This window comes from Vulpes vulpes, chromosome 2 (genome assembly GCF_048418805.1).
Source record: "Vulpes vulpes isolate BD-2025 chromosome 2, VulVul3, whole genome shotgun sequence".
Taxonomy (NCBI): Eukaryota; Metazoa; Chordata; class Mammalia; order Carnivora; family Canidae; genus Vulpes; species Vulpes vulpes.
The window spans coordinates 45,655,039-45,669,718 of record NC_132781.1 but is presented as its reverse complement, the minus strand read 5'-3'; the positions used below and the strand labels follow the sequence as shown (position 1 = coordinate 45,669,718).

Sequence of the window (14,680 nt, the reverse complement as noted above, 5' to 3'; positions counted from 1 at the left end):
TGTAGGGTATTGTGGCAATGTGCTCGGAATATATGTACCTAAACTGAATCTCGAAGGGTGAATAAGAATGAGCTAAGTAAGCACAGAAAAGCAGGAAGAGTATAACTATCCATGTGGACAAGTGAAAATTGGATCCCTATCTTGCACCACACACAAAAAGTAGCTCTAGCTAGCGTAAGGTCCAGCTTCAATTTGTTTCTGCAGAACTTTTCTTAATAACTTTCTATTCAAATTATTTAATAGGCATTTTGTGGGACTCCTGGGTGGCTCAGTCAGTTAAGCATCTGCCTTCGGCTCAGGTCATGATCCCAGGGTCCTGGGATCGAGTCCCACTTCAGGCTCCCTGCTTCTCCCTCTGCCTCTACCCCTGCTCGTGGTCTCACACACTCTCTCAAATAAATAATAAATAAAATCTTTTTTTAAAAAAGGAAAAGAATAGGCATTTTGTTCACATGCTTTGAAACTCAAAAACAACAAGAGGTAAACAGTGAAAAGTTGAAAAACATTCCTCCTCACTGTGATCTGTAGTCACCTGAATCCACTTCTTGGAGACCTCTGCTGTAATCTCTTTCCTGTGTATCCTTTCAGAAATGTTTTTTTAAGATTTTTATTTATTTATTCATAGAGACAGAGAGAGAGAGGCAGAGACACAGGCAGAGGGAGAAGCAGGCACCATACAGAGAGCCAGACGCGGGACTCGATCCCGGGTCTCCAGGATCACGCCCTGGGCTGCAGGCGGCGCTAAACCGCTGCGCCACCGGGGCTGCCTTTTTTTTTTTTTTTTTTTTAAGATTTTTATTTATTCAGAAATATTTTTGGGATCCCTGGGTGGCGCAGCGGTTTGGTGCCTGCCTTTGGCCCAGGGCGCGATCCTGGAGACCCGGGATCGAATCCCACGTCGGGCTCCCGGTGCATGGAGCCTGCTTCTCCCTCTGCCTGTGTCTCTGCCTCTCTCTCTCTCTGTGACTATCATAAATAAATAATAATAAAATTTAAAAAAAAAAAAAAGAAATATTTTTAATGCCTCAAAAAGCAAATAGAAACATATATATACAACAGGAAAAACGGTAAATGTTTTAGGAAAAGTATAGACGATCCCTTTGTGATCTCTGGGTAAAGAGGATTATTGTTATTATTTTTTTTTTTTTTTACTACAGGCTCCTGGGTGGCTCAATCAGTTGAGCTTGATCTCAGCTCAGATCTTGATCTCAGGTCATGAGTTCAAGCCCCACACTGGACTCCACACTAAGGGTGGAGCCTACTTAAAAAGGGGGATTTTTTTTTTTTAGACAAGACATCAAAAGAAGCACAAATTATAAAAGATTGATAAATTTGACAGTAAAGTTAAAATTTTATTTCCAGGGGGGCCTGGGGTGATTTAGTTGGGTAAGCATCTGCCTTCGGCTCAGGTCATGATCCTGGGGTCCTGGGATCAAGTCTCACATCAGGCTCTCAGCTTAGTGGGGAGTCTGCTTCTCCCTCTGCCTCTGCCTGCTGCTCCCCATGGTTGTGCTGTCAAATAAATAAATAAATATATACATACATACATACAATCTTTAAAACAAAACAACAACCAAAAAAAACCCCACTTATTTTCAGGGAAAGATACCATAAAACAAAATGAAAACAAAAGTTTCACACTGAGATAAAATATTTGTTACACAGAGGTAACTGACAAAAAAGATTATGAATGGTAATATAGAAAACACTATAAATTAGTACAAAAAATAAAAACTCACTCAACAGAAACATAGACCCAGGTAATTCACAGGAGAAGAATCCTAAGTGGCCAATAAGCTTCTGAAGAAGATGCTTTATCCTCACCATTCATCAGGGGAATGCAAATTAAAATCATAATTTGGGGGCTCAGCCAGTTAAGCAGATGCCTTCCACTCACTTCGTGATCCCGGGATCCTGGGATCCAGCCCGGTGTCAGGCTCCCTGCTGGGTGGGGAGCCTTCTTCTCCCTCTCCTCTCTCTTCCCTCTCCTCTCTCTTCTTCTGTTCACCCTCAGCCCCCCATCTCATGCTCTCTCTCAAATAAATAAAATCTTTAAAAAGTAAAATAAAAAATAAAACCACAATATGATGAGCGTATTTCTCAATCATCAGATGGGCAAAATCTAAACATCTGACAAAGACCAAGTGTTGGTGAGGATGTGGACAACCAGGAACTCTTCTGCCCTGCTGGTGAGAATGTGGGAATGTAAACTGATAGAACCACTTTGAAGAAGAATCTGGCATCATATGGCAAAGCTGAGCTTAACAATATGTGGCAGCCCTGGCAGGTTAAAGATGGGTAAACCCAAACCCACAACTCAGCAATTCTACTCCTAGGCATGTGTGCTGGAAAAATTCCATATATGTGCACAAAGTATGCTTGTACAAGAACATTATCGCAGCACTATTTGCAGTGGAACAACAACAAAGAAAAAAGTAGAAGCTCCTCGCATGTCCGTCAACAGCAAACTGGATAGAGGTGGAAAAGTCTTACAGCCCTGAGAAATAATGACGGGAAGACACTTATATCAACAATCTGCTGAGCAATGGCATTATGCAATTGATTATACCTTTTTGTTTGCTCCAATTACTTCATGAACTTAGGAAGAAAGATTCATCTCAGGGCACCTGGGTAGCCCAGTCCATTAAGTGTCTGTCTTTGGCCCAGGTCATGATCCCAGGGTCCCAAGATCGAGTCCCAGGTGGTGTTCCCTGTTCAGTGGGGAGTCTGCTTTTCCCTCCTCCTGATTTTGTGCTCTCTCTCTCTCTCTCCCTCTTAAATAAATAAATAAAATCTTTAACAAGAAGAAAGAAAGAAAGAAAAAAGAAAGATGAAAGAAAAAGAAAGAAAGAAAGAAAGAAAGAAAGAAAGAAAGAAAGAAAAGAAAGGAAGAGAAAGAAAGAAAGAAAGAAAGAAAGAAAGAGAAAGGAAGAAAGAAAGAAAAAGGGCAGCCCTTGTGGCACAGCGGTTTAGCGCCGCCTGCAGCCCGAGGTGTGATCCTGGAGACCTGGGATCGAGTCCCATGTTAGGCTCCCTGCATGGAGCCTGCTTCTCTCTCTGCCTGTGTCTCTGCCTTTTTCTGTGTGTCTTTCTGTGTGTCTCTCATGAAGAAATAAATAAAATCTTAAAAAAAAAAATTAAAAAGAAAGAAAAGAAAAAAAGAAGGAAGAAAGAAAGGCTCATGTCTCCTCCGATTGTCATGAAAGGTATCCTGCTCCTGCCAAAGGAGAAGGCCTCCATTGTGTTCTCCATGGCTTTGCCCTGTGGTAGCCCTTCTCCTGCATAATGCATGTATCCCTCTCTGAGGGTCATCCCACAGCCTTCGAACATCCTGTGTCACTCTCCTCTTTAGTGACACTTCCTCTAGGCCACATCCCCTAAAGCTACTGCCCATTTCTCGGTTCTCCCTCACAGCCATGAGGGAAAGAGCTATTTATTCTTGTGTCTGTCCTGTCTTGGCTCCATTCCGTCCTCAGCTTCAGTCTGTGCCCATCTCTCCTTTGAAACAGCTGTTGCCAAGTTTGTGGGTGACCTTCATGTTGACCACCGAAAGGACATCTCTTCCCTCGGCAGCAGGCGGTGGAGCAAACTGTTCCTCCTTCTTGAAACTCTGCCTCTCCATTCCCGCCCCCAGAACCTCACATGCCGTGTCTTTTCTGTCTCCTTTGCTCACTTGATCCCAGGGCTCCTTTTTCTCTCCATCTCCATCTCCTCCTAGGTTACTTCCACCAGTTCCATGACTTTAAATGCATCTGTGTGTTCCCAAATACACACTTCCAGTCCTTTTTTTTTTTAAGATTTTATTTATTTATTCATGAAAGACACACAGAGAGAGAGGCAGAGGGAGAAACAGGCTCTATACAGGAAGCCCGATATGGGACTCGATCTTGGGACTCCGGAACTCTAGGACTCCGGGACCACACCCTGAGGCAAAGGCAGACGCTCAACTGCTGAGCTACCCAGGCATCCCACACTCTTCCAGTCCTGATCAAGATATCCAATAGCCTATCTGACAAATCCATATGGGTGCCCAGTAGGTAGGATGAACATATAATGTTATCATCCAAACATTCCTCAGAACAAAAGTAGAACCAGAGACATAACTTGAAGTGTCCTAGGTAGGCTATGTTCATCTACATTAGTGTGGTATTTCTTTCTTTCTTTCTTTTATTTTTATTTATTTATTTATTTATTTATTTATTTATTTATTTATTTTTATTTATTTTAGTGTGGTATTTCAATCATGACATGTTCAAAATAGAAATCTCCAGTTGTGGGGCACCTGGGTGGCTCAGTGGTTGTCTGTCTTTGGCTCAGGTCATGATCCTAGGGTCCTGGGATCAAGTCCTGCATCAGGCTTCCTGTAGGGAGCCTGCTTCTCCCTCTGCCTGTGTCTCTGCCTTTCTCTGTGTCTCTCCTGCAAAAAGTCTTTAAAAGAAAGAAAGAAATCTCCAGGGAATCCCTGGGTGGCTCAGCGGTTTAGTGCCTGCCTTTGGCACAGGGTGTGATCCTGGAGTCCCAGGATCGGGTCCCACATCGGACTACCTGCATGGAGCCTGCTTCTCCCACTGCCTGTGTCTCTGCCTCTCTCTCTGTCTGTGTCTCTCCTGAATAAATAAATAAAATCTTAAAAAAAAAAATCTCCAGTCCCAAAATCTGTCCCTCACTCTGATTCCATCTCAGTAAAACCCATTTTCTCAGGGTGCCTGGGCAGCTCAGTCTGTTGAGCCTCCGCCCTCGGCTCCAATCATGGTCTCAGGGTCCTGGGATCGAGCACTCCGGGCTCAAGCACCATTAGACTCTCCACTCGGTGGCAAGTCTGCTTCTCCCTCTCCTTCTGTGATCTCTCTCGCTCTTGCTCTCTCTCAAATAAAATTTTTTCAAAAAATTGTTTTTCAAAAGAAAAATCCAGGAATCTGAACCATGAACGCCACCATCCTTGAGCCTTTCCTTTCCCTCACATCTTGTACAAACTAGGCACAAATTCCATAGCACTGCTTGCAAAATATTTCTTCATTCTGACCACTTTCCTTGATTCTACAGCCAACACCATCTATGTCTGTTTCCTGCTAACCTATGCTTGTCTCTCTACATTCTGTTCTCCACACACAGCCAAGTGAGCCTTCTAGAGTTGACATCAGACCATGGCACCCCTCAATTATTATTTTTTAAAGATTTTATTTATTTATTCATGAGAGAGAGAGAGAGAGAGAGAGAGAGAGAGGGGCAGAGACACAGGCAGAGGGAGAAGTAGGCGCCATGCAGGGAGCCTGACATGGGACTTTGTCCTGGGACTCTAGGATCACACCCTGGGCTGAAGGCAGCGCTAAACTGCTGAGCCACCTGGGCTGCCTGGCACCCCTCAATTAAAAGCTTTCCACGGTGAATGGATTATTGCCATCCACAACCCAGATGAATGTCACAAATGTGAGGTTAAACAAAAGAAGCCAGACCCAAGAGAGCAGGCTATATGATTCCTTTACATGAAGTTCAAAACCAGAAAAAATTAATCTGTTATTAGAAGTCAGGAGGTGAGTACTAACTGTGTGTTTCCTGATGTGGGTGCTGGTTGCACAGGGGTATTTGGTTCATGAGAAATTTCATTAAGCTCAGGTACAGTTATTTGCGGGGGGGCAGAGGGGAAGCTCAGGTACAGTTATGACTTGTGTACTTGGCACACTATATTTCATTAGAAAGTGTTAACTTTTTATTGTCTAGACTGTTCTACCTCCAGATTTAGGCTCTGGGGGGTAGGGATCTTGTCTGCTTGCCCACTGCCCATCCCCAGAGCCTGAAGCACTGCTGGACACACAGGCTCTGATGAGGACTTACAGGGGGATGCAGGTGCCATAGCCAGATCAGCAGCAGGGAGACCTAGGAGGTCACCTAGGGAGAGCCTAAGGAGTGACGACTTGATCCATGGCAACCCCTGGAATGGAGAGAAGAGAGCTGAGAAAGATTTAGAAGGTGAAATTAAGTTGGTGGCTTCCTAATTTAACTATCCAATTACTTCTTACTCCTAAGATAAAAACAACAGTCTTTACAGTGGCCCTAAAGCACTAGTACATGTTCCCCTCTGACTCACTCCTACCCCTCCCCTCTAGCTCCACGGACCCCCTGCTCATCCTGAACCTTCTGAGCATGCTTCCACCCAGGAACTCTGCCCTGGCTATTTATATCATGCCTGCCTTCACCTGCCTCAAGTCTCTGCTCCCGTACCACCTTCTCAGGGAGGCCTTCCCTGCTCTATTTCTCACCACAGCTCTAACCAACCACCCTCTGCCTCATCATCGATTTCACCTGTCTCCCCACATTGCTGGTTTGTAGGAAGCCAGAGTCCATCCTGGGCACTTGCTCTTGACCACTGCACTTCAGGGCTTCAGGTGGCCACGGCCACAGGGACACCCTGTACCCACAGATAAGGGCCCACGCACGTGGCCCTGCATACCACCCATGGCCCCGGGCCAAGGTGGGCCCAACTGTTTCCCCCAGATCCTCAGGCACTGACAGCGTCCAGCTGGAACCAGTGCTCCCTGCAGCCTGTCCCTGGCTGACGGGCGCCTGCCCCTGCCAGAAGGACTGACATGTAATTAGAAACTCCACAAGCTCCCTAATTGCCAGTTTTCTCCAAACTGGGAGGCCAGCGCTATTCTGAGCCACCCTTGTTAATGGCTGCTTGAGGCCTCTGGAGAGAGTGGAGCCCGGCTGGCATGGAGCTGGCCGCAGAGAGGGCTGGCAAGGTCAGAGGGGACTGCGCCGGGGAAGAGCTGGCGGGTGGCCAGGGGACAAACGTGGCAGAGAGGGCCGCCTGCTGTGTGCTGTCAGGGCCCAGCGTGAGGCTCAGTGCCGCCAGGGCCCTCCTGCCTCCCTCAGCCCCTTTGCTCCAGCCCATGCCCAGCAGAGTGACATCAAAACAGCCAGGGTCATTCATTCTTTATTCAGGTGGCATAAAAATCACTACAAAAACTTTACAAAAGAGCCTTAGGGAGTTAACTATTCCCCCCACACACACCTCCCACCTGAGACACCTGGGCAGAGGAAGAAGAGGAGAGACAGGGAAGAAGAGTCCTGGCGATGCTGGTATCTCCAAGGAGCAATAGGGAGGCTGAAGTGACAGGGTGTGGGGGGCAGGTTGGGGGATGGGGGCTGGAGGGCCTCCAGCTAGTGTGGCAGAAGCAGTTTGTGGAATTCTAGACCCTGCCCATAGAGCAGGCCCAGGCTCCACACCCCCAAGGCCTACTGTCCTCTCCCCAGCCAAGGTATTCCATCCCTCCTGCCCCCCCCCCCCCCCCCCCCGCCGCCCCGTAAACAAACGTGGAAGTGCCACAGCCAACACGGAACTACCTTCCTGACAAAAGTGGATCTCCAGCTGCCCTTCTGCCCAAGTCCCCCAAAGGACAGCCTCTGAGTCGCTTTTGGAAGAAGAGATGTGGGATGAAGGCCCTTGATTACCTGAGGTCCGCCCGTCCTGGCGCCCCCCAACCCCAAAATCCCTGAGAGGAGGAGACTTGAGAGAGTGGCTCCCTCTGGGCTCCCAGACTCCCCACCCAGGTCCCTGCCCTCCTCCCACAATGCTGTCTGGAAAGAGTCACAAGAGTTGAGAGGTTGCTCCAGGCAGGGACTCGGGATGCTGGCAGCTGGCCTCTCACTTGGGGCTATGAAGTTGGGGGTAATCCTCCTCTGAGGGAGGCGCAAGTTTCAAGTCAGGCCCGAAGGGCTTGTCTCCGCGGGGAAAGGCTTTCTGGTTCTGGAAGTAGTCCCTGTCATCGGGGGAATCCTGCTGCTCCTTGCGCTCCCATGGCGCACTAGGGTTGGGGTTCTTCACACTGCCCACAAACAGGGGCAGGCTTGTTGTGTCCTCGAGGATGAAGAAGAGGAAGGGGCGGTTGACGCTGAAGGAGGAGAGAGACATTCGGGACATGGCTGTGCCCGTGGCCGCGGCCGCCTCCACACCAGCCTCACTGAGCTCCAGAGCAGACTGGTGCTGCACGCTGGTCACCACCAGGCTCTGGTCGGAGATCCCGCGCAGGTCTGGGGCCTGGAACAGCTCCTGCAGGCCTGCCCAGGGCAAGAGACTGCCGGTCAGAGCTGGCTTCTGCCCCGCAGGCTGCCTGGACGTGCCTGGGACGGTGGCTAGCATTCTGGCCGGGGAACACCTCCAACCCACAGATCCTTGGGGAACTCTCACTTAACCTCCAATTATTAGCTTAAAGGTCACTTCCTCCAAGGAGACTTTCTGGATCCCCTGCCCAAGGTCCAGCCAGGTGCTTTTCTCCAATGAACTGGAGAGAAGCCCTCTGACTCATCACCTATGCTGTAATAGTAAGTACCTGATTCCGCATCTGCCTGAGCCCCTCGTACCTAGTACAGTGCCCTTTGCAGGACAGCCAGTAAGGCTCATGTGCCACCCAGGCTCTCTACCCAAGATTCTTCACAATGCTCAGTCTTGGATGGAGCAGATCCTCATTCCCTGGGCCATCCCAGGACAGAGGATCTGGGGGGTCCTAGGAAGCCCTCACCTCCCAAAGCCCCAGAGAAGGCCAGGACACAAGGCTGCTCTGACTCGGACCTACTGCCAGCTGGGGCTTTGTTCCTCACTTGCTCTGCCTAGCCTGGCCTAGGGGACTGTCCTTACCCAAGCCTCACCCTTCCTTACCCAGCCGGCTGAGGGTAGCCACCAAGTCCAGCTGGTAGTTCAGGTGCAGCTTAGGCAGCCGGACCTTGGTGGGTTTCTCTCGCAGTAAGGGCTGGTGCAGGATGTCCCAGCTCAGGTTGGCCAGCACCTGGGACACGTTCCACTCAAAGTGGGTGGGCATAATGACCACAAAGCTCATGTTGTTCTTAAAGGGGAAATGAGCCACCTACAGAGAAGGAAAGGAGACAGCGGTGAGGGCCAGAAGGTGCCCATACCAGCTGGGGTCTGGGCCAGCATAGGCTTCTGAGACAGATGGAGCAGGAGTTCCAGTCCATTGTTCTCAGGTGTGTGTTCAGCCTCCCTGAGCCTCCACTTCCTCACCTGTGAAGTGGAGTAACACTGCCTGCCCACATTCTAGGCTGACATGTGAGAGAGAGAAAAAAAGAGAGAGACCCTTTTAAAGCTTCTAGTGGAGTATCAGCACATGGGCAGTGCTCAATAAAGGGGGGACTTTCTCTCTCTTCGTCTGTAACCAGCTCTGCCTCTCAGTGTCTCCACGTGTATAATAGACTGGGTTGTTTGTTTTCAAACCACCCTAGGTCCTGCAGAGGAGCCACTGCAACAGGTGGTTCTCCCCCCCCCCCCCCACACCTTCACCCAGGGTGTATATAATACTGTGATCTGAGGTAAGATGTCATGTGAATGGGGTTTCTGCAGCTACTTGAGTATGAGAAGCACTGGGCATGCCAGGGATGATCCCTGGCAAGTGAGACTTCTTAGTCTCTAGGCAGAGCAGCCAGGGAGCAGGAACCTTGGGGGTGGCGGGGGTGGTGGGGAACACCACATCTGGCTGTCTGAGCCGGCCTGCAAAGTGTGTGAGGAAGAGGAGGGCAGAGGCCAGGGACAGAGAGGATGGGTGAAGAAAGAGTGGGCAGGACACAGCCTGGAGGGCAGGAGCAGCACAAAGAGAACAGGTGGGGAGGTGAACAAGACAGTCTGCCCGTCGGGGTGAAAGCGAGAGAAGCTGGACGCTGCTCCAAGGGTCTGCCTTGCCCCCACAGCCCCTCTCAGGAGTCGCTGAGGCCTGTGGCATGCTGCCTTGGGAAACTAACCAACATTGCCATCTCTGCCACAGTGGATGGGCCCAGGGGTCCATGCTCAAGCCAAGAGGACCACGTTTAGGCTAGAAGCAAGGGAGGCCTCACCTGAGACCACTTGGCATAGTACTCTATCCAATCAGAATGTTCCAGCAGGTTACTGACAAATCCATTGCAACCAGATCCTCCCTTCCAAGGAGCACTGTGACAGTCAGATCACATCTCCCAGGCTCAAGGATGCTGAGGCCTGAGTGGCTCTGTAGCTATCGGGTGGCTCCTTTGCAGCCTGACCAACCCATGGGCCCTTGTAATAAACCCCTCTGACCAAAGATCATCTGGTTCTCCACTTGAGGCCCCTCCTCATAGACTGCTCCCTGACCACTTTATCTAAAATACCTTCCCCAGTCACTAATTGATAACTTTATTTTTTTCCTTCATAGCAGTTATACTATGTGAAATTATTCCATGATTTATGTCTGTCCGTGTACTGTGTGTGTCTTTCCTCCTAAGAGCAGGGACTTGGTCTCCCTTGTGCTAGTGTGTTCTGGTGGCAAATGCCTAATATAGTTTTGTCAAATTCATGAACTTCAAAGAGCCTGGAACCTCAGTCCCTCTGGATCAGGGCATAATGTGATCTTCCAGAGCCACCTGTCTCGGGGACAAGACTGCAAGGGAGGTGGGGCACACCCCCCTCCACCCCTGTACCTGTCCCACAGCCTGCCCCCTCTGCCCCACCTCCCAGCAGCCAGGCCCAGCCTGGGCAGTCAAGGGTGACCTGTATCTCAGGCTGCTCCAGCAGGAACCAGCGCAGGGGGTACGTGCGGGCGTGCATCATGTCCACTGGCACCGTGAACTGCTCGTTCAGGTGGAAACTGTCTCTCTGGGTGAGGCTTGGATCAAACTTGCTCCTCCAGAAACCTATATCCAGCAGAGGGCAGGGGTCACGTAGACTGGGACAGGGGTGGGTTCTACACCACCAGTCTCTTCTCCATCCCACCCAGAACCCATTCAAGGGACAAAAAGTAGAAGTCAAAAGCCCAAGGGTCACTGTGCCAGTTGATTCCCAGTTGATCTGAGGTTTCTTCCCTGCAGCATTTTTTAAATCTGGGCTTGCATTCTTCCAATGCCCTGTCATGCTCCCAGGAGCACCCCCAACACCACCTCAATCCTTTCAGACTCAGTTTCCTCCTAGGGTTCTCTCATCCGGTTCCTGGGGCCCCTCATTGGCACACCATTACCTGTTTCCTACCCTCCCCCAAGCCACAACCTAGAAAGCTCCCTGCCTCCTGGCCCAGCCCTGAGGAGAAAGAGAGACCCTCAGAACAAAGGTTTTGCAGCCCAGCTCAGCCTACAAGGCAGGAATAGGGGCCACAGGGGTAGAGGGCCAGAGAAGAGGGGGAACGCACCCTGGAAGTGGATGGCATTGAGCAGAAGCAACACTGTGTCATCTGGCAGCTCTGAGAGGAAATCCTCAATCTTCCCCTCTGTGGCCTCCTTCACCCATTGGTTGATGTTTAGCAGATCATCCCCTTTCCTTCCCGTCAGGCTCATGGGCTTGGCACCAAAGAGCTGTTCTGATTGTTTCAGGAAGTCCTCTTTGATGGGAAATCCTACACAGAAAAGGCCACGAGCTGTTCCTAAGGGCTTGAGCTCCAGAGCCACCAATGCTCTGACTGGCTGCCTAAGGCCAAACCCATCTCCATCACTCCTGTCCACTCCAGGGCACAACCTAGGGAGCTCCAAGCCACCAGCACCTACCTTTCTGCAGGTACATTCTAGCAGCCAATCGGAATGCCCCAGGGCCCAGGTCTTGGCAAAGGCGGCTCAGCAGGTGGGGGAGGCAGGGCCCAGAGTCTGCATGCAGCACCTGCTCTAACCTCCGCAGTGTCTGGTTCTGAGCACCTGGAGGGGACCGCATGGGCTTTGGCCCAGGCCAGTGGCACTTTCCCACCCCTGCTGGCCACTCCAGTCTCTGTTAAATCCCCATCGTGAGCATGGCCACGACACCACACATTCTCCCCCCGTATCCACTGAACTGATTGGGGTGACAATACTCCCCAAGTTCTACTTTTGTCTCTGCTGCTGGCAGTCTGGGTGACCTCACTCGATCCAAGTCGTATTCCCTCTCTGGACCTCGGTTTCCCACAATGAGAGTCTCCAGTCCGGTGAAGACATTGTAGTTATCAAAAGCTTATGTAAAAATCACCAGAAGCATATCCTTAGGCCCAATCCCTGGGAATCTGATTCACAGAGACTGGAGGTGTACCTAGGAATCTGCATTTTTACCAAACATCCAAGTGACTCTGATGCAGGAGGCACCCACTAGTAAACTCTGGAGTAGTGAGTTCCCACTGGCCTCCAGCTCTGCTGGTCTGGACAGGTGATGCCACAGTACCTAGTGCCAGGTGAGACAGTGCCAGGGCCACACTCAGAGGCGACAGGATTAGGTTGGGGCTGGTGGACCTTTGGGCCACCAGGGAGAACAGGTCTGTGGTGAAGGCCATCATGGCCTGGGCCAATCTGCGGGTCTGCTCTGGGGTTGGGGCTCCCCTGCAGTCTCTTGGGGCCTTCTTCAGGCCAATATGGCCACTGGGCTCCTACAGACAGATCAGGGGTCAAGAGGGTCAAGGAGTCCGCTCTGTGTTGAAGATCCCTTTCACAGCCCCCCTGCCCAAGAATAGTCCTGACAAGAGAGGGACAGTCACATGGACAATGACAGTACAAGGACCTGGTCCTGGTGGGAAAGTGCCACAGGCTCCCACCCTCTGAGCCGTGGCCCCGCTGATTGGCCCTCCTCCCTCGGACCCCGCCCACTCTTCCCCAGCCCCACCTGGTTGTACCTGGTTGCCCAACTTGAGGAGGGTAAGCGGGGGCAGCTTCTCTTGGGTCTGCCCGCCCATTAGCTGAAGAAGGGAGGAAGCAAATGGAGCGTGACCCTTCCCACGGGTCGGCCCACTCCCTGCGCCAACCACAGGTTAGGCCCCGCGGGGCTTTCCTCCCCCTCCTGCCTCTCACTCCCGAGTACCTGCTGGTCCAAGGGCTCCATGGCGCTGGCAGGAGAGAACTGTCGAGAAAAGGATGAGGGGAAGAGAGGGAACTCTTCAGAGCCAAACGCTCCCTTGACTCAGCCCCCTCCCCCCCCTGGGAGGCCCAGGCTCACCACCGCGCCGGAGCCTTGTAGGCAGGACAAGCTGATCACCAGGAGCCCCCGGAGCAGCGCCATGTTCCTGTGCGGGGACAGGCAGCCTGCGTCCCCACCTCGCCCGCACTCCCGCGGGGGTCCCACCCACACGCTGCCTGGGAGGGCAGGTCCGAGCCCCGCCGCCAGCACTCCCAAAACCCATGAGCCCTGTTTCTCATCTCCGTGGGGTGGGATATCCCCCTGAATCATTTTCAACCCTTTTGAATTTTCCAGTTTTTCACATGTCACGCACTGAAAATGCTTTGGTTCATAGGGGAAATAATCAAAATGAAAGAAGTCCTCATTCTTCGAGGCCTGGCATTGTGAGTCCAACATCGATTGGAATCCAGACTCTGCCTCTTCAGATATCTCCCTGGGCTTTGCCTTTTCTTGTAAAATGATAGCAAAAGTCCCTACCTCCTCCCACGGTATACTGTGAGGACCAAAATAAGACAGTCTTTGTGAACCCTGGTTACGCTGCCTGGCACTCAGTAGTATGGCTGTTGTCAGCCTAGCCCAAGGCCCCTCTTCTGGGAAGCCTGCCCTGAAGCCTCCTGTGTCCTAGGGCTCCTTACCCAGAGCTCCTACCCAACCTGCTGCCCAATGGCCCACCTTTTCTTGGTCTGGTCTTGACCACAAGGGTAGACAGGCCTGTGAATCCCTGAGGTCTCGGCAGGTTTGGTGGGATGGGCCGGACAGCCTTGTTGTTGACCTAGCCACAGAGCCCAATGAATGGTTCTGGATAGAGCCACCTTTGGACTTACGGGAAACATAGGCCTTGTGCCCGACTCTGTCCAGGTCGGCTCCGGGAAGCCCAGCCAGCAGGTGGGGATGGGCAGGTCTTAGTCTGGCCTCAGAGCAGGTCCCACACACTCCAACCCCGCCCCCATCTCAGGGCCAGTCCTTCCAGGGGATCCTCTATCACCCCTAGCCCCACCTCCATCACACACAAGGACCCTTGGCCAGGGCCCTCATCTTTAATGGGGGTTTTGAATCTTCCTGACAAGAAAAGACCTCCAGTTTTTCAAGTCCCAGAGAGACTCCTGCCAGAACCCCCACCTTGGCTCCTCATCACCCCAGGAGGCTGGGAAATGAGAGGCCTTCTGAATAAATTCACCCCAGACCCCTTCAGCCGGGTGGGCAGCTCTTACCTCCTATCTGGCCCAAAGAGCAGGCCAAGCCACCCCTCCCCTCGTACCTCTGTAGGCTCCTTGCTGCTGCACACAATGTCCCTCTGGCCCCACTGTGGTGCTCCCCACACTTTGCTCAGTCTCCAGCCAGCCCATCTGAGCCCTCCCCTCCCACCAGGACCTTTGCTCTCAGCCAACCCCTGTTCAGATTGTTCAGATTTCTCTTCTGGTAAATATTGACCAGCACATCCGGTTAAACATTGATACTGGGGCCGGAAACCCCATTCCCACCAGGGCATCTAATCCTGAGATAGCCACCTGGAGCCCTGTGGATTTGGGTCCCACCCACGCCTGGAGAAAGGAGATTCGGGAAAGTTAAGGAAGATGTCCTCATCTGTACGACAGATCCAGGAAGGACAGGGGCCTTCCAGCAACCCCATGAGGTGGGGGGGTTTATCTCTACTTTACTGGAGTCAGAGAGGGTAGGTGACGTGCCCAAGGACAGAGCTAGGCTCGAGTCACATCCAGCTTCTCACTTCCAATGTTCTTTCCTCTCCCCTATCATGAGGGGGAGGAAGAGGAAGCTGTAGGAGCTTACGTGGGGAACTCAAGATGCCCATCCTCAAACCTTACAAGC

General features: G+C 51.5%; 1 protein-coding gene across 4 annotated transcripts; it reads right to left on the bottom strand.

Annotated features, from left to right (window-relative positions):
- Positions 1-6,918: 6,918 nt before the first annotated feature.
- SERPINF2 (serpin family F member 2) lies at positions 6,919-14,256 on the bottom strand. 4 transcript variants are annotated; one of them, XM_026016305.2, is made up of 11 exons: positions 14,112-14,249; positions 13,526-13,625; positions 12,893-12,959; positions 12,758-12,796; positions 12,573-12,635; positions 12,128-12,329; positions 11,491-11,634; positions 11,139-11,342; positions 10,508-10,650; positions 8,657-8,861; positions 6,919-8,058 (listed from the first exon to the last, which is right to left on the bottom strand). In XM_026016305.2, the coding sequence occupies exons 1-11, from the start codon at positions 14,197-14,199 to the stop codon at positions 7,646-7,648; spliced, it is 1,668 nt and encodes a 555-aa protein (XP_025872090.1). In that variant the 5' UTR covers positions 14,200-14,249; the 3' UTR covers positions 6,919-7,645. The 4 variants fall into 4 exon arrangements, with proteins under 4 accessions (XP_025872090.1, XP_025872091.1, XP_072604038.1 ...); XM_026016306.2 differs by lacking the exon at positions 13,526-13,625 and having other exon boundaries at positions 14,112-14,256; XM_072747937.1 differs by lacking the exon at positions 12,128-12,329 and having other exon boundaries at positions 12,563-12,635; positions 14,112-14,240.
- Between the last annotated feature and the right edge of the window lie 424 nt (positions 14,257-14,680).

Excerpts from the sequence above, each read along its gene's own strand:
- SERPINF2 (XM_026016305.2), bottom strand. The coding sequence starts at position 14,199 with ATGGGCTGGCTGGAGACTGAGCAAAGTGTGGGGAGCACCACAGTGGGG. Across the intron at positions 12,797-12,892 it reads TACAAGGCTCCGGCGCGGTG|TTCTCTCCTGCCAGCGCCAT; the intron begins GTGAGCCTGGGC and ends TTTTCTCGACAG. Across the intron at positions 11,635-12,127 it reads ACTGTCTCACCTGGCACTAG|GTGCTCAGAACCAGACACTG; the intron begins GTACTGTGGCAT and ends GGTCCCCTCCAG.